Source organism: Abramis brama (assembly GCF_963993115.1).
Source record: "Abramis brama genome assembly, chromosome: 20".
NCBI lineage: Eukaryota > Metazoa > Chordata > Actinopteri > Cypriniformes > Leuciscidae > Abramis > Abramis brama.
Window position 1 is genome coordinate 1,270,751 of NC_139982.1, and position 21,679 is coordinate 1,292,429.

The 21,679-nt window shown below is 42.0% G+C and overlaps 2 protein-coding genes and 1 long non-coding RNA gene across 3 annotated transcripts; 2 read left to right on the forward strand and 1 right to left on the reverse strand.

The window, feature by feature from the left end:
• Positions 1–4,276: 4,276 nt before the first annotated feature.
• Positions 4,277–6,347, reverse strand: LOC311070814 (uncharacterized protein). The gene is made up of 3 exons (XM_084094889.1): positions 6,337–6,347; positions 5,491–5,719; positions 4,277–5,292 (listed from the first exon to the last, which is right to left on the reverse strand). Exons 2-3 carry the CDS (start codon positions 5,573–5,575, stop codon positions 4,493–4,495), a joined length of 885 nt encoding a protein of 294 aa, XP_083951015.1. The 5' UTR covers positions 5,576–5,719; positions 6,337–6,347; the 3' UTR covers positions 4,277–4,492.
• A 9,867-nt stretch (positions 6,348–16,214) lies between these two features.
• Positions 16,215–17,620, forward strand: LOC311071243. Its single transcript, XR_014603799.1, has 3 exons — positions 16,215–16,351; positions 16,435–16,521; positions 16,596–17,620. It is a non-coding gene; the product is annotated as an uncharacterized lncRNA (long non-coding RNA).
• A 365-nt stretch (positions 17,621–17,985) lies between these two features.
• Positions 17,986–21,142, forward strand: LOC311071397 (uncharacterized protein). Its single transcript, XM_084095809.1, has 2 exons — positions 17,986–18,947; positions 19,080–21,142. Exon 2 carries the CDS (start codon positions 19,265–19,267, stop codon positions 20,840–20,842), a length of 1,578 nt encoding a protein of 525 aa, XP_083951935.1. The 5' UTR covers positions 17,986–18,947; positions 19,080–19,264; the 3' UTR covers positions 20,843–21,142.
• The last annotated feature ends 537 nt before the right edge of the window (positions 21,143–21,679 follow it).

Consider the following 21,679-nt stretch of genomic DNA (forward strand, 5'->3'; position numbering starts at 1 on the left):
TATCATCTCCTCCGACGCCTTCTCTTGTTTCTGCCTTTTAGTTTTAGAAATTTCACTAAAATGAACTGTTTTTCCACCTCGATAAGCTCCAACTCCAACATGATCCGCTCTCTTTCAGTCGCTTAGTAGCCTAAACTCAAAACAGCCGAGAGGAATCTAAACACAGTGGAACATTAAAACCCGCCCCGCCAACTAGCGTTTCGGCGGTGTAACTGCAGAGCAACGCAGACATAACTCAGAAGTATAAATGCTCACGATGGCGTCGCCTACGTGCGAAGCATACACTACGGCGTACACTCAACGCAGAAGTATAAATGGGCCTTTAGGTCAGACAGGCCACGTAGACATAGGCTGCGATCAGCTGACACAGTCAGCTGTCAAATCGCTCCAACCACTACCATTCTCCTATTAGACGGGAGGATATATACATACATATACGTACGGTACTACTGCTCGGTAAGCATGCTCAAACTGCTCGCAAACTCGAATCTAGACTGCGCCCTTACTCCCGATTTGGTGTTAATCTTCCTAGAAGATCTCGCGGATTGCTGCCACTATTTCTCCTCAACTGCGCGCTCAAATCCGGTCAGGGCTCATGCACGCGGTTTCAGATCGCGTTTCTCAAGAGCTAATTAAATGACGAAATTCAGCAGGCAAACCACATCATCTCACAACGGATCATGAATCGGTAATTTGGCGAGAGGAATTATTTAACAGATTAATTCAAGTCCGTGAACTTGAACACGAGATTCACTGCACTATTAAGCTGCCTGATTTGGAGTCTGCATTGCCTTGTGTGTGAATTGCACTTATAAAGTGAAGTTAAGGAACAACCTCGATCCATCAGGAAATGCCACATAGGTCGCTGCATTTCACAACATTTTTTTCTGTTGTGCGAAGAAGCCGTTCAACGGAGATGTGTTTAAAGATAACGGAGTGCCTTCATGATTATTAGGCTGCCGGTATAATAATCCTCCTGGCGCCGGGTCTGAGTGAGTAATTTACTCTCTAGTGAGTGACACTTTAAGACCAGCCGCTTCTGCAAATGATGCGGATATCTTACATGCGTCCCATTTTCTCACAAATCTTTACGTTTATTTAAGACTTTATTTTACTCATTTAAGACTGCTCTTATGAGGACACTCGACAAAACGGACAGTTTGCCATAATTTGTGGGTGTTATGGTTCGTTCAAGCCCGAAAGAGAACTCGATACTGACACGCGTTTTTCTGTGTGTGTGTGTTAAATATTTATAGCACTTTAAACTGATTTTTTTTTTCAGTGATGAAACCGGTGTTGTGACTGAACACAGTGTAACACCGACTATCGTAGCAAGCCTACTACCAAGGTATCGGCGACATGCTGTTGCTAAAACTATCAGTGTTGCTTAGGCTTATTTAGTCGTTTTTAACATGCTCTTGCTAAGCTTACGCGATCATATTGGCAACGGGCTTTATCTGTCGTCATGTCAGCTGCTCGCGTTGCTGTGCTTAAACTCCTCAAATCGTTTTCCTTAACAGTATGCAGCACGTATTCAACTTGCGGTGATTATGGAACGCTAAAAGGCTCACAATGCGCCACTTTCACCTCGTTTTATCGTTTGAACGACCAGGACGCCGCTTTTTACGCCGCCAAAAAACATAACACCATAAAACGCGCAGTGGAATTGTGTAAACAATGGCGTATTTTTCTTCGTTCCGGAGGCGAAAAAAACGATGCTCTATAATATGCTCATGTAACACCGCTTTTTACGGGGCACAGTGTCCCCAATGACGCGTATCATAACGCCTCACAAGACGCGTAGTGTTAAATGATAATGATCTCCACCCTGTCTTTTAATAAATTTGAACTGGTATCACCCAATCAGTAAAGAACAAGAACAGACCACATTAATCCAACCCAGCACAAGGATGAGCTTCCATGCCTCACTGAATACTGAATGTTGCTGAAACTGAGAGAGATGGTTTAGCTCACTGCTAACGTTACCGCCTTGTAAGTCAAGTCTTTAGGCATATTTTATTTATCATTATAATAGGCCCACTTTAATCTTGTATTTCTCTATGTTCTTTTACCGCACATTCTCTGTGTTTTTTCATCTGATTATTTGTAAAGCACTTTGAATCGCCACTTTATGCATTGTGGTTTATAAATAACCTTGCCTTGCCGCTACTCCCCTTACACATTTGTTTGTTAGACAATGTCATTGCTTGGGAACAATGACTGTAGACAGATAAATTGTAGCTTATACAGTCGTATTGTTTCCCCCAACATTTATTAACATAATAGAACTAATCCAGTTGATTTTAAAGGGCACCTGTTATGCAAAATTCACTTTTACATGGTGTTTGAACGTAAATGTGTGTTGGCAGTGTGTGAGCAAAACCACCCTAGAATGATAAAAATCCACCCAGTGATTTTTTTACAATCTCAATAAATCATAAGCACTGTCTCAGAACGCCCTGTTCTAGATTGCCCTCACTGTGACGTAGAATTGCGCTAAGCCCCACCGACGTGATGATTGACAGTCTGGTTTTGGCATAGACCCCGCCCTCGGTGATCTGTACACCATCCTCCATTGTTTCAACGACAGCCGGTAATGTCTCATAAGAAGTGTAGGTGTTCTGTTGTGGGATGTAAGAATGGACATACTATAGTCTTCACTGACATCAGAGCCACTGAAAACGCAGCGGATGGATTTTATTTATGAAGAAAAGGCACCACTTAAACTTCCTAAATACAAGAATTATTTTCTGACTGACTGTTTAGTGAACGAGGGTTAAAGTTAATCCTCAAGTGTGGATCGTTGCCTACTGTTCGCGATCCAACGCCACCTCCAGAAGAAGTAAGTGTATTTTATGATTTATGAGCAAATAGTCATTTCAATCGATGTCAGCCAGTTCAACAACAAATGCGTCTAAAGCTATTTATGGTCGTCGTCGTAGGATGTCTCAACAAACAACGTCAGACAGTTTTATGTCACGTATTATTTTTTGCAGCAATAACAAATGTAAAATGAATACCTCTATCTCCATAGACAGTATATAAACGTCTATCTCCCTGCAGCATTTGTTTTCTGGTTCTGTAACGTTAGCCATCTTCTCACATTTGCCACATAAGCGTGTGTAAGTTAGTTTCAAAAAATTGCGCGAAAGTTATTACAATTTGTGTGTGTGTGTGTTGCACATCCATAATTGCAAAGGGGACGCGATTAAAACTCTATAAGTACATAAATGTATTAAAAAAACATTCCGAGACGCCCTGGTCCATTCTCATTCGTGTTTATTCTGTGCCGGACTCTCTTCATCATCTGGGTCCAGCAGGGCGGGGATTATGCAGCTCATTTACATTTAAGGTGGTACACACCAAAACAGCTCTTTTTAAAACAGACCCCAAAAATGACATTTTCAAATGGTTATAATAAATTAACTGTGGGGTATTTTGTGCTGAAACTTCACAAATACATTCAGGGGACACCCAAGACCAATATTACATCTTGTAAAAAGGGGCATAATAGGTGCCCTTTAAAAGCACAATCCAAACATCATCATCATCATCAAGTATTTGTATAGCGCTTTTCACAATACAGATTGTATCAAAGCAGCTTCACAGTATTAAATTAAAATAAAATAATACAACAAGGTTTGTTTCTAGTGGAATTTATTGATTGATAGAATAAAAATTAAATATCCCCAAAATATCCCCAACTGAGCAAGCCAAAGGCAACAGTGGCAAGGAACCGAAAAAACTCCAGCAAGTGACCTAATGGTGTCCTAAAACTCCATCAGGTGACCTAATGGTGTCCTAAAACTCCATCAGGTGACCTAATGGTGTCCTAAAACTCCATCAAGTGACCTAATGGTGTCCTAAAACTCCATCAGGTGACCTAATGGTGTCCTAAAACTCCATCAGGTGACCTAATGGAGAAAAAAAAAAAACCTTGGGAGAACCCAGGCTCAGTCGGGGGCCAGTTCTCCTCTGGCGTTTATGAACTAGAGGCCGGATTGTAGTTTGAACTGTAAGATTAACAATATTATATGAATGCCTGGCCGAAAAGATGCGTCTTTAATCTAGTTTTAAACTGGGAGAGCGAGTCCGAGCAACGAACAGTATCAGGAAGACTATTCCAGAGTTTTGGAGCCAAATGTGAAAATGCTCTCCCTCCTTTGGTGGATCTGGATATCCTAGGTATGACCAAAAGCCTCGAATTTATTGATCTTAAAGCGTGCGATGTATTATAGGGTGATAGAAGATCCGTTAAATAGACTGGAGCTAAGCCGTTTAGGGCTTTACATTTAGACATTTACATTTAGTCACTTAGCAGACGCTTTTATCCAAAGCGACTTACAAATTAGGACTAAATTAAGCGAGTCATCATGAAGAGGCAAAAACAACAACAACGCAAGAAGTGCTCAAAATACGAAGTTCAGGCATTATTCAGAGTAGCATAAGCCCGATAAGTGATGTTTCAAAGGGAAATAATTTTTTTTTTTTTTTATGAGGTTAAGTGCTCACAGAATAGATAGGTTTTCAGCTGTCTTTTGAATGTTGTCAGGGATTCTGCATTCCGGATGAGGGTGGGGAGAGCGTTCCACCAGCATGGAACTGTGAATGAGAATGTTCTGGAAAGTGATTTTGTGGCTCTCTGTGATGGAACCACGAGCCGTCGCTCGTTGACCGATCGTAGGCTTCTGGTAGGGATGTAGACTCGTAGGAGTGAGTGAAAGTAGGAGGGAGCTGAGCCTGTGATAGATCTGTAAGCAAGGGTCAATGCCTTGAACTTGATGCGAGCAGCGAGAGGTAGCCAGTGCAGAGAGATGAACAGAGGAGTGACGTGGGCCCTCTTTGGCTCGTTGAAGACAAGACGAGCTGCAGCATTCTGAATCATTTGTAGAGGTTTGGTTGCACATGCTGGAAGTCCGGCCAGAAGAGCATTACAGTAGTCAAGCCTAGAAATGACCAGGGCCTGGACGAGAAGTTGTGTTGCATGCTCAGTTAGGAAAGACCTGATCTTCCTGATGTTGTGCAGTGCAAACCTGCATGATCGAGCTGTCTTTGAAATGTGATCTGTGAAGGTCAGCTGGTCATCAAACGTTACTCCAAGATTTCTGACCGACCTTGATGGGGTGATTGATGATGAATCTAGCTGGATAGTGAGGTCGTGCTGTAGAGACGGATTGGCAGGGAGGATGAGAAGCTCAGTCTTTGCCAGGTTGAGCTGCAGGTGATGTTCCTTCATCCATGTGGAGATGTCCGCCAGACAGCTTGAGACCCGTGCAGCTACTGTGGGATCATCTGGTTGGAACGAGAGGAAGAGCTGTGTGTCATCAGCATAGCAGTGGTAGGAGAAGCCGTGTGCCTGTATGATGTGTCCCAGTGATGTAGTGTAGATGGAGAAGAGGAGGGGTCCAAGAACTGAACCCTGGGGAACCCCTGTGGTCAGTTGATGTGTTCTGGATACCTCGCCTCTCCATGCGACCCTGAAGGACCTACCTGTGAGATAGGACTCAAACCAGTGGAGTGAAGTTCCTGTGATGCCCAGTGATGAGAGGCTGGACATAAGGATCTGATGGTTCATGGTGTCGAAGGCAGCAGACAGATCCAGGAGAATGAGGACTGAAGATTTGGAAGCAGCTTTTGCGATCCGTAGGGCTTCTGTGACCGACAGTAATGCAGTCTCAGTTGAATGCCCTTTCTTGAAGCCGGATTGGTTGACATCCAGCTGGTTGTTTAGAGACAAAAAGGATGTTACTTGGTTGAAAACAGCTCTTTCAAGTGTCTTCGCAATGAATGGTAGGAGAGAGATAGGTCTGTAATTCTCTACAAATGATGTGTTTAGCGTTGGTTTTTTAAGCAGTGGAGTAACCCGAGCCTGCTTGAATGCTATAGGGAAAATGCCAGTATGGAGGGATGAGTTGATGATGTGTGTGAGTGATGGTAGAAGTGTGGGAGAGATGGCTTGTAGAAGGTGTGAGGGGATGGGGTCTAGAGGGCAGGTGGTAGGGTGACTGGAGAGGAGAAGTGTAGATACTTCTTCCTCGGTTAGTGGAGAAAAGGAGGACAGAGGGATACTGGCTGTGGAAGGGGTTGGTCTGGGTTCCTGTGTGTGAGGAGCTGAGAACTGACTGCTGATAGCTGTTGTTTTGTTGGTGAAGAAGTTCGCAAAATCGTCAGCAGTTAGGGAGGAGGCGGGTGGTGGTGGAGGTGGACAGAGGAGAGAGTTGAATGTCTTGAAGAGTGATTGTGTGTTGGAGGAGCTGTTGATCTTGTTGTGGAAGTATGAAGATTTTGCAGCATGAACATCAGCAGAAAAGGAAGAGAGGAGAGATTGATACATACTCAGGTCAGATGCGTCTTTTGATTTGTTCCATTTCCTCTCCGCTGCCCTGAGTTCGGTCTGGTGTTCACGAAGAACCTCAGACAACCAGGGGTTGGAGGGAGTAGCACGTGCTGGCGCGTGGGAGTAGCGCGTGCTTTAAAAGTCAGTAGCAATACCTTGTAATTAATACGGAACTTTATAGGTAACCAATGTAGTGATGATAAAATTGGTGTTATATGATCATATTTTCTTGATCTAGTAAGAACTCTAGCAGCGGCATTTTGGACTAACTGTAGCTTGTTTATTGAGGATGCAGGACAACCGGCTAATAAAGCATTACAGTAATCTAGTCTCGAGGTCATGAATGCATGAACTAACTTTTCTGCATCAGAAACTGATAGCATGTTACGTAGCTTAGCAATGTTTCTAAGGTGGAAAAAGGCTGTTTTTGTAACATACAAAATATGATTTTCAAAAGACAGGTTACAATCGAGTATAACACCCAGGTCTTTTACTGTAGAGGATAAAGTAACAGGACATCCTACGATGTCAAAGTTGTATTGTGAGAGGTTCTGTGGGCGGTTTTTTGAACCGATAAGTATTACCTCTGTCTTGTCTGGATTTAATAAAAGAAAATTGCGCGTCATCCAATCTTTTATATCTTTAACACACTCTGTCAATTTGGATAATTTAGCGTTTTCATCCGGCCGTGATGAAATATACAGGGTGGGCCATTTATATGGATACACCGTAATAACATGGGAATGGTTGGTGATATTAAAGTCCTGTTTGTGGCACATTAGTATATATTAGTCAGAGGTGGAAGTAACGAATTACAACTACTCAAGTTACTGTAATTAAGTAGTTTTTTCTTGTACTTGTACTTTTATGAGTATATTTTTAAGTCTGTAATTTTCCTTGTACTTAAGTACAAATTAAGTTAATGCACTTCGCTACTTTAAAACTCACATTCGTTACTAAGTACTTGTACAATTTGAATTAAATTAATATTCAAATCTTTGACCAGCATTTAGGTATCCAATAGAAATAACTGATCGTGGGCGGGCCAATAAAAACCCTTGTATTTGGACCGGGAAAAAAGCCCGGTTTCTGGAGAGCTATTCGTCCTCGCACGTCCTTCACTGTGAAGGTGTATTTTAGTGTTATCAAAGAACTTAGGGCCTTTGGCGTTATGGACATGGACATGGAGATTCGAGACGCTGAATTCATTGAAAATTCCGAAGAAATACCGGATGACAAGTGCCCATGGCCGCACCTGGAGGAGTTGTTCACATACAGAGGAAGGAAAGGAGACAGCGTGCAAATGCAATGCAAACTTTGTTTGCCATCTGCAGTGATCTGCAGTCATCTTACAAGACTTCAGCCTCTAATCTCAAAAAACACATTATGGTAAGAAGACATAACTATATTTGTGTGATAGTTGTTTTGGTTTTTAATGTTGGGTAGACCTCACGATAATAAATTTGACTAAAAACATCACTTGAAACATGAGCTTCAGCGTTACCCAGGTGACGAGCACATAGACCGTAAAAAAAGATTTGGCATCGTAAAGGGGCGCTCAAAGTTAGATTGTATGTCATTGTCAACACATTGTTTTATTCATATTGAATCCGTGTTTTAAGCTTATAATAAACGGTCTAATAATGATTCTTTCATAAAAACAGTCTCTTGCCGCGACCCACTGGCGTAACTGCACTGATTGACAGCCTGTCTAGATTGCGCATGTGTCAGTGCTAGTGCTAAATGCTGATAACTTTTGAAATATTAGTAGGGTACTTTTGGTACTTTTTAAAGTAAAAAAAAAAAAAAAATCTGTTTATAAATAAAATAACCCAACAAGCTTATTTATGTTGCATCATAATTCATTAATACTAATAAAAATATTAGACCATTTTTATAACTTGATTCCCATAAAAATTATATGAAGAAATAATATATAATTTCCTTTTGTATACTTCCTCTGTTATCTTTTCAGAGGAAACATCCATCAAAGATTGATCAGTACGATGGCATTGTGACAGCAGCAGCACGTAGTCAACGTAAGACCACAGCCACACCAAACTTCAGGTTCAGAAAGTGAAATGTCCTAGAGTTTAAGGCCTTTGCCCAGTTGTTGGTTTTGCAGTGAAAAGTACTGTTTATATACATGTTTAAAAATCTTTTAACATTCTTTAAACAGACAAAATTCCTGTACTGTGTTTATTCGTATAAAACACAAATTGCCTGTGTTTGATCCATTCATATTTCTGATTTGATTCAATGGATTTGATGTTTATTCAATAAATATCACCGGCTAAAAAGTAATTAGTACTTGAGTAGCTTTTGAGAGGGGTACTTTGTACTTTTACTTAAGTACATTTTTAACACCAGTACTTTTACTTGTAATTAAGTATTATTTTAGCAACTACTTGTACTTGTACTTGAGTACAAATTTTCAGTACTCTTTCCACCTCTGATATTAGTACACACCACCCATCTTGAGGAGTTTGCCCCCTCACATATACTAATGTGCCACAAACAGGACTTTAATATCACCAACCATTCCCATGTTATTACGGTGTATCCATATAAATGGCCCACCCTGTATATTTGAGTGTCATCAGCATAACAATGGAAACTAATTCCATGTTTCCTTATAATATTTCCAAGTGGCAGCATATATATTGAGAATAACAGAGGGCCTAACACAGATCCCTGCGGCACTCCATAGTTTACTGGAGTTATGATAGATTTTTCTCCATTTAAACAGACAAAATGGTAGCGGTCTGATAAGTATGATCTGAACCAGCTTAATGCTTGTCCTTGAACACCAGTATAATTTTGTAGTCGATCTAAGAGTATTGTGTGATCTATAGTATCGAACGCAGCACTTAGATCAAGTAAAACCAGTATTGAGAAACAGCCTTGGTCAGAAGCTAAAAGTAAATAATTTGTGATTTTAACGAGCGCAGTTTCAGTGCTATGATGCGGCCTGAATCCTGACTGAAACTTTTCATAGATATCATTTTCTTGCAAGAAAGAGCCCAGTTGAGCGGACACAACTTTTTCTAGTATTTTAGACATAAATGGAAGATTTGAAATGGGTCTATAATTTGCTAGATTATTATGATCTAATTGTGGTTTCTTAATGAGAGGTTTTATAACTGCCAGTTTAAATGTTCTTGGAACATTTAAACATAACGCAAGATCTCCACTAGGTGGCACTCACACACTACCAACATTACAGCCCTGTGTTTGTGGACAAATGTGGGCACAGAGGTCTCAGTTGTGATCCAATTTTTTTTTTAAATAAATGTTATATCACTATCTTCCATTAAATAAAAACTTTCATCCAGAAAGTTCTGAGAGCCAAAACCTAAAAATGTGGTGACTTTGTTTTGCGACATCTGGTGTCTTATGTTGGTATAAAATTAACAAAAAAGCAATAATATCAATAGCCACCAGATGGCTGTAGTACTCAATGGCTGCATATAGGCTGAACTCTAAGAACCACTGTTATAACTAATTTAACCCTGATTTAACCTCTTAAGTTTTTGAATTCATCACAAGTAAAAATTGTCATTTAAAAAAAAATATATCTGTGTTAGGTGAGACTATAAAAAGGTGCCAAAATATGCTTAGACAAATATGACCATGCTATAAGGAAAAGACAAAGTAGTAGATCATGTGTTTGTTTGTGTGTGCATGGACAGGTGGTTGATTTGAACATTAAAAAAGTTCAGTCATTGGCTTATTCAATTCTTTATTTTGTATGTGTGAGTGACTTTTTTTTATAAAAAAAAAAAAAAAAAGCAGCTCTGTTATAGGCTCATTGAATGCTTTGTTTGTGTGAGTGTTTGCCACATTGAGAATGTCGTACAGGATCACCCCTTCATTTGTGTGTATGTATGATATGCATTGTGTTGGATCTACTGATTTTTATTTGACAAAAAAAAATTGCTCTGAATTACAGTTTTTCCCATTCATTCCTATGGGTGCCCATTTTTGTCCACGAAGGTTTTTTTTTCCACCCATCTTATGTTTTTCACTGACATAACGTATAAAACACTTGGGGTAAACCACATTCAAAATAACAGCCAACACTCAGGGATACTTTACTTCTTCTGAATTTATTTTTAAGGAACACAACTAATAATTACAAGTGGCAGTGCCACCTGCAGACACAATGGGAGATAGCAGTATTACATACATAACATTTCCTCCCCTCTTAATCAAGAAACAAAGAAAACACTGCATTCTCAGCTACACAAAAATTATGCATTTATTTATCTTTACTCTACAGGTAGAGGGTAGACTGCCTCTTGCCTCGAGCCAGTTCGGGGATTATTCTGCCCCATGTCAGAACAGGCTCACTAACATAACTAATTACATTTCAGTCCAGCAGAGGTTTCTCATGGCTCTATAATGTCAGACGGTTGGGCGGTTGAATCACTCTGGCTGGATAACGTCTGACCTGCACTGATGGAATGTTGAGTTTGCCATGGTTTATCTGAGACTCTGCTGATGTGTCACTGTTAACATCTTGTTCCTTGGTTGGTGGTGCCGAAGAACTGTCATTTACAGACGTCTGTCTGGCTATTCGCTACTTCTCCTGCTGTACTGGCTGAGTAAAACCTCCGGTGGCTCATTACTGCCACACTTTGGTCACTGCAGATTTAAAATATGCACGAAATGAGCCGCTTACGGCAAATAAAAGTTATTTAGCAACTAATCGATGACTAAATTAGTTGACAACTATTTTAATAATCGATTTTAATCGATTAAATCGATTAGTTGTTTCAGCTCTAGTTTCAAGGCATCCAGACGTGTGCGCAGTTGTTGTCCCAAAAACAACAAGGACGGACACTCTCTTGTCGTCGGATGTGGTGTGTTACGGTACGTCAGCAAGAATGTTTCCAGCCGTCTCTGAATAGTAGAAGAGCCCTTAGACGTCTTCAGTGCTTGTTTTAGAGACTGAACAAACCTTTCAGCCTGCCCATTGGTTGCTGGATGATATGGGGCGGAACGGATATGTTTCACATGGTTGTTCTTCCTGCAGTTGTTGATGTCATCAACTGCACCTCAGGCCACTTCGAATGTGCGTCAACCACGACTAGGTACATGTGACCCTCACATGGCCCAGCAAAATCTACATGTATGCACTCCCATGGTTTGCTTGGCCACTCCCATAGGTGGAGGGGTGCTTGGGATGGCATTTTCTGTATTTGTTGACATGACTGACACATTTTCACACACAGTTCAATGTCAGCATCAATACCAGGCCACCACACATAACTGCAAGCAATGGCTTTCATTCTGACAACTCCTGGATGGCCAGTGTGCAGTTCCTCCACTCTTTTCACGTGTGGGGAACAACGACTCTCATGCCACGCATTAAGCACCCGTGTTGGATGGACAGCTCATTGTGTCTAGAGATGAAAGGTGAGAGTTCATTATTATTAGTTATGTTGACAGCTTGAGTCCCTTTTATGACCATTTCGACGACTGTAGACAAAGTTGGGTCACTCATAGTCTCACGTCGGATATCAGTGGCACTGACAGCTCTACAGCATCCTTTTTCTCACTGTGCTCTACTTGTAACGGCAGACGGGAAAGACCATCGGCATTTGCATGATGCTCAGCTCTTTTGTACTCTATTGTATCGTTGTGCGCAGACAAAAGTAATGCCCACCTTTGCATCCGTGCAGCCGCCATAGACGGAATTCCTTTTTGCGGCCCAAAGATTGTAGTTAAGGGCCGATGATCTGTGAAAAGTGTGAATTTTCGTCCGTAGAGATACTGGTGGAATTTTCTGACGCCAAACACAATGGCCAGAGCCTCACGCTCGATCTGTGCATAATTCTGTTCTGCCTTGTGAGTGTGCGCGACGCAAAGGCTATTGGCTTTTCTTCACCGCTGGGTAGCATGTGGGAAATGACGGCACCAATGCCATAAGGTGATGCGTCACATGCAAGCCGAATGGCGTTCTGAGGGTCACAGTGTGTCAAGACATTTTGTGACACCAGTTGTTCTTTAGCCTTTTTGAATGCAGCATCGCACTCTGCAGACCACTGCCAGCGTTTCCCTTTACACAGCAGGGCGTTCAAAGGATTTGCTATGTTTGCCAGATTGGGTATGAATCTCCCATAATAGCTTAACAGGCCGAGAAATGATCTCAGCTGTGTGATGTTTGATGGAATTGGCGCATTGACAATTGCACTTACTTTTTTAGGTGACTTGTGCAAACCTTCTGCATCAATTATGTGACCCAGGTATTCCAGTGAGTCCTTGAAGAAGTCACATTTCCCTTTTTCAGCATGCAAGCCAAACTGCTCCAGTCGTCCAAGGACTACATCCAGGTTTTCCAGGTGTTCAGCTTCAGTCCGCCCGGTAACCAGAATGTCATCCAGGTAACAATGGACATTAGGCAGACCTTGCAATATTTGGTCCATAGCTCTCTGGAATATGGCTGGCGCCGAAGTGATCCCGAACGGAAGGCGATTGTTCTGGAATAGCCCTTTCTGGGAGGAAATTGTGAGGAACTTCCTGGATTCCTCCTCGACCCTCATTTGAAGGTAAGCATGCGACAAGTCCAATTTGCTGAAACATTGTCCTCCCGCTAATGAAGCGAACAGGTCCTCAATGCGCGGTAATGGATAGTGTTCAATGTGTAAGACAGGGTTTACCATCACCTTAAAGTCACCACAGATGCGCACATCTCCATTTTTCTTTACAACAGGGACTATTGGAGTAGCCCATTCACTGTACTCTACCGGTGACAATACTCCAATTTCATTGAGACGGTTCAGCTCCGCTTCGACTTTTGGATGAAGAGCATACAGAACGACTCTAGGCTAGCAAAACTTTTGTTTTGTGTTCAGGTTTCAATGTTATTTTAGCTTTGATGTTCTTTATTTCTCCCAACTGTTTAGAGAAAATAGTGGCATGCTTCTGCAGCACAGCTTCTAGCGTCTTCAATTTTACTGTTTTTATTTCTTTCCAGTTCAGTTTGATCTGACACAACCACTCTCTGCCATAGAGTGGTGGATAGTCCCCCTGCACGACATACAATGGAAGAACAGCTGTCTGCTTGCCCATTTTCACATGCACATCAATTACACCTTCAGGACGCAATGCTTGCCCAGTGTATGTTCAAAGAACAATGTCCGTTGAGCATAGGGGCAGGTGTTTCAATATTCAATCATAAGTCTCTGTTGAAATCAATGACACTGCTGCACCCGTGTCCAGTTCCATTTCTACCAGAAAGACTCGGGAGATAAAATTATATAACAAGAGTAAATTTATTAATAGCTCAGCAAGCATAGTCTTTGGCGTAGGCCCCATCCTTAGCAAGCAATGCGAGGGTAACGGAATCTGCAAATCCCGCCTGAAGATGAAGGCAGGGGCGCAGCCGACCCCCTGGAGGTAAGGGAAATGACCATCCTGGTGGTGGTGGGGAGGATGGAGGGAAAGGACCATCTTGGAGGTGGTTGGGGAGGATGGAGGTAATTGGCGCCGTCAGTATCTGCGAACTCAGACGGATGTAAGTACCATTCTTTTATACTGAGAGTGTTAACACATGATTGGTTAGAAGTGAGTTAATTCATGACGCGCTGTTTGAGTCTTCCTGGCAGAACTTAACGCTAAGCTTACATTTCCAGTGGCATACCTTCAATTTCTGGTTTCACGGTGATACTGGACTTTTCTCCTGGCTGTGACAGTTTATACAAAGCTAAATCTGTGTCATCATCATTGGACACGGCATCAGCATCAAGGCGGTGTACATTTTAGGGGTGTCCCCGACTATGGATTTTCATAGTCGAATCAGAATCGGCATGTCTTGCTTATAGTCGACTAATAGTCGAATCATGTGTATGGGGGTGGGGCTGGGGGCGGGGCTTTAACATTTCAAAGCCGCGATGTACAGAAAATCACACAAAGATATAGAAGAAAATGTATAAAAACATTTTGGATCAATAAAACTAAGAAATAACATAAATAACTCCAGAAAGGCCACATACAGGATTTGCATTTCACATACAAATCAAATTAAATCGTCTAAATTACCTGTGCGTGCAGGCTCTTTACACCACAACATCGATAAACCGAAAAAATAAACAATTAATTTACTAAATTAAATTAGAACAGAATATAGCCTACCTTTCTAATAAATAAAAATACAAAACGAAATAAATCAGAATCAAGTCACAGATGAGCAAATGTGTGCAAAATGCCTAAAGTGCAGGGGAACATATAGGCTATTCAAAACACAAGCCACAAATAGTTATATTAGATAACCCTGACAGATCAATAAATAAAATTAAAATAAAGAAATTATTAAAATAACAATAGTAGCCAGAATTTTCAACTTTGTCTTTTTAACTGCAGAACCAACAATAAATGCTAAACTGGAGTGGCAGTCTTTTTAGCTAAAAATGTTCACACTCACAGCATCCAAAAATCAAATTAGAACCGGCTGAAAAGTTTTGAGATCACTTGTACCCTACCTGATCGAGAGAACAAATCCAGTCTTTCACTCTGTCTGTGTCCGTTGGAGTCTTTTCAAATTGTGCGCGCGGATAAAATAGCCTATATTCTAACGTGAAACTTGTTAACGTTGGCCGGCAGAAGTGCGATCATGGTTTTCCTGATGCTAAATCCAGCCTTGGAGAATATCCTTTCTGACGGTGTACATCCACACTTTATATTTTCTTATCCCAGACATTGTTATTTTAAAGATTTAAATCCTTGCTGCCAAGACGCTCCTCTGTCGGTCACGGATTGAAAGTGAAACTTAAATCTGTCATGCGGACGCGGGGTGTTTGGATTTATTCACGCACGTTAAAAAATATTTATTAAAAGCTTATTTCTTTGCACATTTTTATATACAGCATTATCATAATAGGCTGAATATTAACGTATTGACAGAAAACCGGTAGTTCTATGTGAAATCAGACATTGAGCGTCCTCATATTGCCAAAGTGGCATGATCATCGATTCATAACACCTCTGCGAAGATTCGACCGTGAGATCGGTAGTCAAATCAAGCTCCTCCAATCGAAGCATCGAATCTTCGACTATTTGGGGTCACCCCTAGTACATTTCCTTTTCTTATATAGCCTTTCTGCTTAAATGCTTTCGTTGGCCGTGCAGCTTTTGCTGTGTTTCCATTGTTTTTCTGTCATCATTAATCTTACTTTTCCTGCAAACGCGACTGATATGGCCCTTTTTTCCACAAGCATATTACATTTTTTGTCTTTAAACCAACAGTCATCTTCACTATGGTTATTCTTTCCACATCGTTTGCATTTGTTTGCAGTCTTACTCTTTGATAAAGTAAATTTACCGTCAGTGATCCGCTGAGTTGGTGTGCTTCACGTGACGCTGTTTCCATGGAGACCGCCAACTCTACCGCTCTCTGAAACGTCAGAGTAGACTCAGTCAACAAGCGCTTTTGAGTAGCCTCAAGCCACACACAAATCTATCGCGAAGTGCATCATCCAAATGTCCCCCAAATTCACAGTGTTCTGACAATCCTCTAAGCACTGCAACATATTGTGTCACCGACTCACTCTCCTCCTGATTCCGCCGATGGAAACGAAAACGCTCCGCGATGACTAGGGGCTTCGGAGAGAAGTGCTGCTGTAGTGTGTCTGTGATGTGCTTGAAGCTTTTCTCTCTCGGTTTGTCCGGCGCGATAAGACTTCAGAGTAGTTCCTATGTTTTTCCTCCGATCACACTGAGCAGCACAGGCACTTTCTTGTCGGCCTCAATACTGTTAGCTTCAACAAAGTGTTCAAATCTTTCAATATATGTGGTCCACGGTTCGACGCTTTCATCAAAACCTTCCATGTGGCCAATGGTAGTGTAGCAGTTCTGTTTATTTTTGTCGGGTTACTCCATATGAAGGGGGCGTGCCCTTTAATTACGTTCCCTGTGTATATAGGGGTGTCGCTACGTGTGTGCGTTCTCTTTCTCTCTCTGCGTCACTTGAGCGAGACGCGTGTTTCCGGCGGGACGCGTGAATGTTGCACGGTAAGAGCTGTTGGCAGTGACTATACTAGCATGGCTTGTTGTGGCGTTGTCTCACAGGGATTACATGATTTTATCTGTTAAAGGTTGGACAGAGGAACTCTGTGGGATGTCGTGATTTTAATGAGTGCTTAATATAAAGCTGTTTGGGTACCGTGTGAATCGTATTACAGGTATGTTTTAACAGCTGATGAACACATGATTGCTAGTAGCCGGGTAAATTAATATTTTGTATTTTATGTTTAAGGTGCGGGCCAACGTGCGCAAGACGTTACAGTGGGCTTTCTCTGGGTTCATAACGTTATAGCAGCTAAACCGCTGTGTGGATGTTCCCTTTTGCTGTCTGCATTGGGTTTGCTGCCTTTTCCGACTTTATCCGACTTGTTACCGTGCTACAACTCTAGCTCAAGTTCGCGTGTTGACGCGCTGCTGCTCGACCCCTCGCCACATCCATTGTTTACGTCCAGCGTTTCATCAGCTGGTCCGAGGACTGTGGGTCGTTGGCATGGTACCTTATCAACTGTGCTGTGAGTAAATAAATTGAGTCATAAACCTTCAGTGGTGCTCAAGTATTAGATCAACCACTTAACTGTCACCAGCTCTTCTACATTTTGTTTTCTTTAAACACTATATAATTTTCTTGAGTTTATTGTGTAGCGGATTAATTTTATATATATTTTCTTTTCCATTGATTTGAGTTTGCTGGATATATTACCCATATGTATATGTATGGACTTTGTGTGACATATTTGGTGTGTGACCAAGTTTATGTATGTATGTTTCTTGTGTGGATACCTTGAGGGCAGCCCAAAAGAGGTGTTTCTCTACTTTAACATTGTTGGCTGTTGTGCCCATTTCTGTCCACCCGGCATTGTAGGGGTGACCGAACGCGGCACCTCGAGTTGATGAGCCAAACTGATGTGGTGAACTCTTTTAAAATTGTGTCTTAAATTGCCAGCTGCTCTGTCAATGTTTTTGATATTGTGTGTTTCGTGTTTTCTCTTTTTTCTTTTCTCTCTTCAGAATTGGGGCAGCCAGTAGCAGAAAATAAGCGTCTTTTCCCGATTGTGGTGGTGGGTTCTTTTGCTTGAATGCTGTGTTCACAGTGAGGTGTGAAGTGAGTGTGCAGTGAGTGTGCACGTATGATCGCTATATTCATTCTGCTAAAGAGAGCCAGCGCCCCATTCTGAAGTGAGCGTCCGTGTGATTTTGTGTTCAGATTATTTTTGTTTTATTGGTGTTGTCTTAAATAAAATCTGATATGTTTTTGAGAAAGTTTTGTACTATTTTTCTACTCCATGTCTGATACCTGACTCTGATACAACGGACCTTTGAGCCTTATTTAATTAAAGGGCATTTCCCGGAAAGAGGCCCCCGGGTGGCGTAGTCGGTAACTTTCTTAAATCTTTAGTATACCTCTAGTTTAAGCTGCCACAGTAGCACCCATCATCCTAGCTAACCTAGATCACTTTAGCTACGCAGAGAAAATAAAATAAAAGTTGTAATGTTACGCCTAACTATTCACGATTCACTATAGTAGCTTTGTGGTAATTTAATCCACCTCGTCGCCAATTATGTTATGTTTTTCACTGACATAACGTATAAAACACTTGGGGTGAACCACGTTTAAAATAACAGCCAACACTCAGGGGCTGCGTTCGAAACCGCATACTTCCCTACTATTTAGTATGGGAAAAAGAGTAGGCGAGCAAAAAAGTATGTACGAATCCAAAAGAGTAGGCGAGAATTACCTGGGTGACGTACTAATTATCGCGAGATTCGGACTTAAATGCGTTCGAATATGCCTACTTTCCTACTATATAGTAGGCGAAAACAGTACGTGAAGGAAGCAGTACGTTCGAAACATCAGTATTCATAAAAGAGTAGGCGAGAAGTTCCCGGATGGCTTACTGCTTCAGGCCAGATTTTCGAGTGCTCAACCGAGGATACTCTTCTATCCCAGGAGGCCACGCGAGAGGACACGTCATTATCAAACATCGCAGAGATCAGCGACGCGGGTGCTTTCAAATGTGAGTAAACACGGGTCCTTGTGTTAAAATTGCATGTGTTGAACTACTGTAGAGTAAACTGTTGAAGTGTTGAAGGTGTAAAGACATTACACAGTATAGTATAGTTGTGATTGTGCTGTAAAAACACGTTTTATTATGCAACATTATAGCTAACTGGGGAGCTCCAGTAAGGACACGTAAGTCACGTCTCTAAAGTGGATTTACATAAACCATATACATCTTAAAGACGATTATTTTAAATATCTATTTACATCTGACAGGAAAATCTTCAGTAAGTATTGCAGAAGAGCACATCACAACATAGACATCTGAGTGATGAATGTGTGCTATTATGTAGAACAAATCTATAAAGTAACTAAACATAAGTTATCTATTTTATTTGTCCATTAGTACTGTTGATAAATTGAGGAACATTTATGTTGGATAAAAAGTTAAAACAACCTCAACATGTAAATGTAGTGTTGAGCTCATAAATCACAGAGGTAATGTGAATCTTGCCTGGATGTTACAGGGTCAGATGAACAGATGTGTGTGTTTATCCGGTGGAGAGTGGCTCATGAAGGCTTTGAGTGAGTGACACTACAGAAATGAATAACACAATCTATTTAAATCTTAAGTTGTAGTTTATTTTAATTATTGTAATTTCAAACAGAGCTATTACAGCACTTTTCTGATTCTTGATTTCTGTGCATTTGCTGCAGATCTGTTGTGGTGGAGCAGGACCTGCAAGGAAAGATGATGGCGGCATTTGTGGAAAAAAGTGTTTTTGTCTTCTAAATAATACTGAAATCAAAGGACATTGTGCGGTTAAAATGACTGCTTTTGTGTTATGTTTGTGCATTTTTGTAGGATCTTAAATGAAAGCAGACTGGTGTGAACACTGAGGATGAGGAGCCCAGAGCTGAATCCTGGAAACGGTGCCATGGACGAGACCCTCCATCACTCCACCTGCCCTTACGAGACCCTCCATCACTCCACCGGCCCTTACGAGACCCTCCATCACTCCTCCTGCCCTTACGAGACCCTCCATCACTCCACCTGCCCTTACGAGACCCTCCATCACTCCACCGGCCCTTACGAGACCCTCCATCACTCCACCGGCCCTTACGAGACCCTCCATCACTCCACCTGCCCTTACGAGACCCTCCATCACTCCACCTGCCCTTACGAGACCCTCCATCACTCCACCGGCCCTTACGAGACCCTCCATCACTCCTCCTGCCCTTACGAGACCCTCCATCACTCCACCGGCCCTTACGAGACCCTCCATCACTCCACCTTTCCTTACGAGTCCCTCCATCACTCCACCTGCCCTTACGAGACCCTGCCCTTACGAGTCCCTTCATCACTCCACCTGCCCTTACGAGACCCTGCCCTTACGAGTCCCTCCATCACTCCACCTGCCCTTACGAGTCCCTCCATCACTCCACCTGCCCTTACGAGACCCTCCATCACTCCACCTGCCCTTACGAGACCCTCCATCACTCCACCTGCCCTTACGAGTCCCTCCATCACTCCACCTGCCCTTACGAGACCCTCCATCACTCCTCCTGCCCTTACGAGTCCCTTCATCACTCCACCTGCCCTTACGAGACCCTGCCCTTACGAGTCCCTCCATCACTCCACCTGCCCTTACGAGTCCCTCCATCACTCCACCTGCCCTTACGAGACCCTCCATCACTCCACCTGCCCTTACGAGACCCTCCATCACTCCACCTGCCCTTACGAGTCCCTCCATCACTCCACCTGCCCTTACGAGACCCTGCCCTTACGAGTCCCTCCATCACTCCACCTGCCCTTACGAGACCCTCCATCACTCCACCTGCCCTTACGAGTCCCTCCATCACTCCACCTGCCCTTACGAGACCCTCCATCACTCCTCCTGCCCTTACGAGTCCCTCCATCACTCCACCTGCCCTTACGAGACCCTGCCCTTACGAGTCCCTCCATCACTCCACCTGCCCTTACGAGTCCCTCCATCACTCCACCTGCCCTTACGAGACCCTCCATCACTCCACCTGCCCTTACGAGACCCTCCATCACTCCACCTGCCCTTACGAGTCCCTCCATCACTCCACCTGCCCTTACGAGACCCTGCCCTTACGAGTCCCTCCATCACTCCACCTGCCCTTACGAGTCCCTCCATCACTCCACCTGCCCTTACGAGACCCTCCATCACTCCACCTGCCCTTACGAGACCCTCCATCACTCCTCCTGCCCTTACGAGACCCTCCATCACTCCACCAGCCCTTACGAGACCCTCCATCACTCCACCTGCCCTTACGGGACCCTCCATCACTCCACCTGCCCTTACGAGACCCTCCATCACTCCTCCTGCCCTTACGAGACCCTCCATCACTCCACCAGCCCTTACGAGACCCTCCATCACTCCACCTGCCCTTACGGGACCCTCCATCACTCCACCAGCCCTTACTGCCTCAGTGCCTTCAGCCTACATACATGATTGTAGTTTGAATAAAGCTTTGTTTCATGTGTTGACTTGTATATGCATTTGTTTATTGTGTGATGGTGACTTTGATTAATTCTTTTACTAATTTATTGTAAAAAACATTGTTGTCAGTAAATAAAATATAATTATTTAATTAATGCTTTATTTATTGTTTGAATGAAAATGTAGATATGTTCACTATATACACATCTAGAGTGTATTCATGCATAGCTATTTCATATGACATACATATTAATGATACTTTACCAAAGATAAATGTTTCGCATATAAAATCAAGTTTTCTCCAAAGGCGAATCTTTGCACAGCTGCCCTTTGTGCAGACATTACAAATGCTGAGGAAAACCATTCTAGGTAGAGCTGTCCAGTTACTGATGTTATGAGGTATAGGATATAGATATATATATTAGGGCTGTCAAAAGATTAATCGCATCCAAAATAAAAGTTTGTGTTTACATAATATGTGTGTGTACTGTGTATAATTATTTTGTATATATCAATACACACACATGCTTGTATATATTTAAGAAAAATGTGTAATTTATATATAAAACAATTATATTTATATATAATATAAATTATATATAAATATATACAGTATATGTATGCAAATATTTCTTAAATATATACATGCATGTGTGTGTATTTAAATATACAAAATAATTATACACAGTACACACATACACACACATGCGATTAATTGCGATTAATCTTTTGACAGCCCTAATATATATATATATATATATATATATATATATATATATATATATATCTCGTGGGTTTGCATACATAATATGAAATTTTATACACAGGAAAAAATAACCTACAAAATAA

Excerpts from the sequence above, each read along its gene's own strand:
- LOC311070814 (XM_084094889.1), bottom strand. The coding sequence starts at position 5,575 with ATGAACCATCAGATCCTTATGTCCAGCCTCTCATCACTGGGCATCACA. Across the intron at positions 5,293-5,490 it reads GTTTGAGTCCTATCTCACAG|ATGATCCCACAGTAGCTGCA; the intron begins GTAGGTCCTTCA and ends CGTTCCAACCAG.
- LOC311071397 (XM_084095809.1), top strand. The coding sequence starts at position 19,265 with ATGAGGAGCCCAGAGCTGAATCCTGGAAACGGTGCCATGGACGAGACC.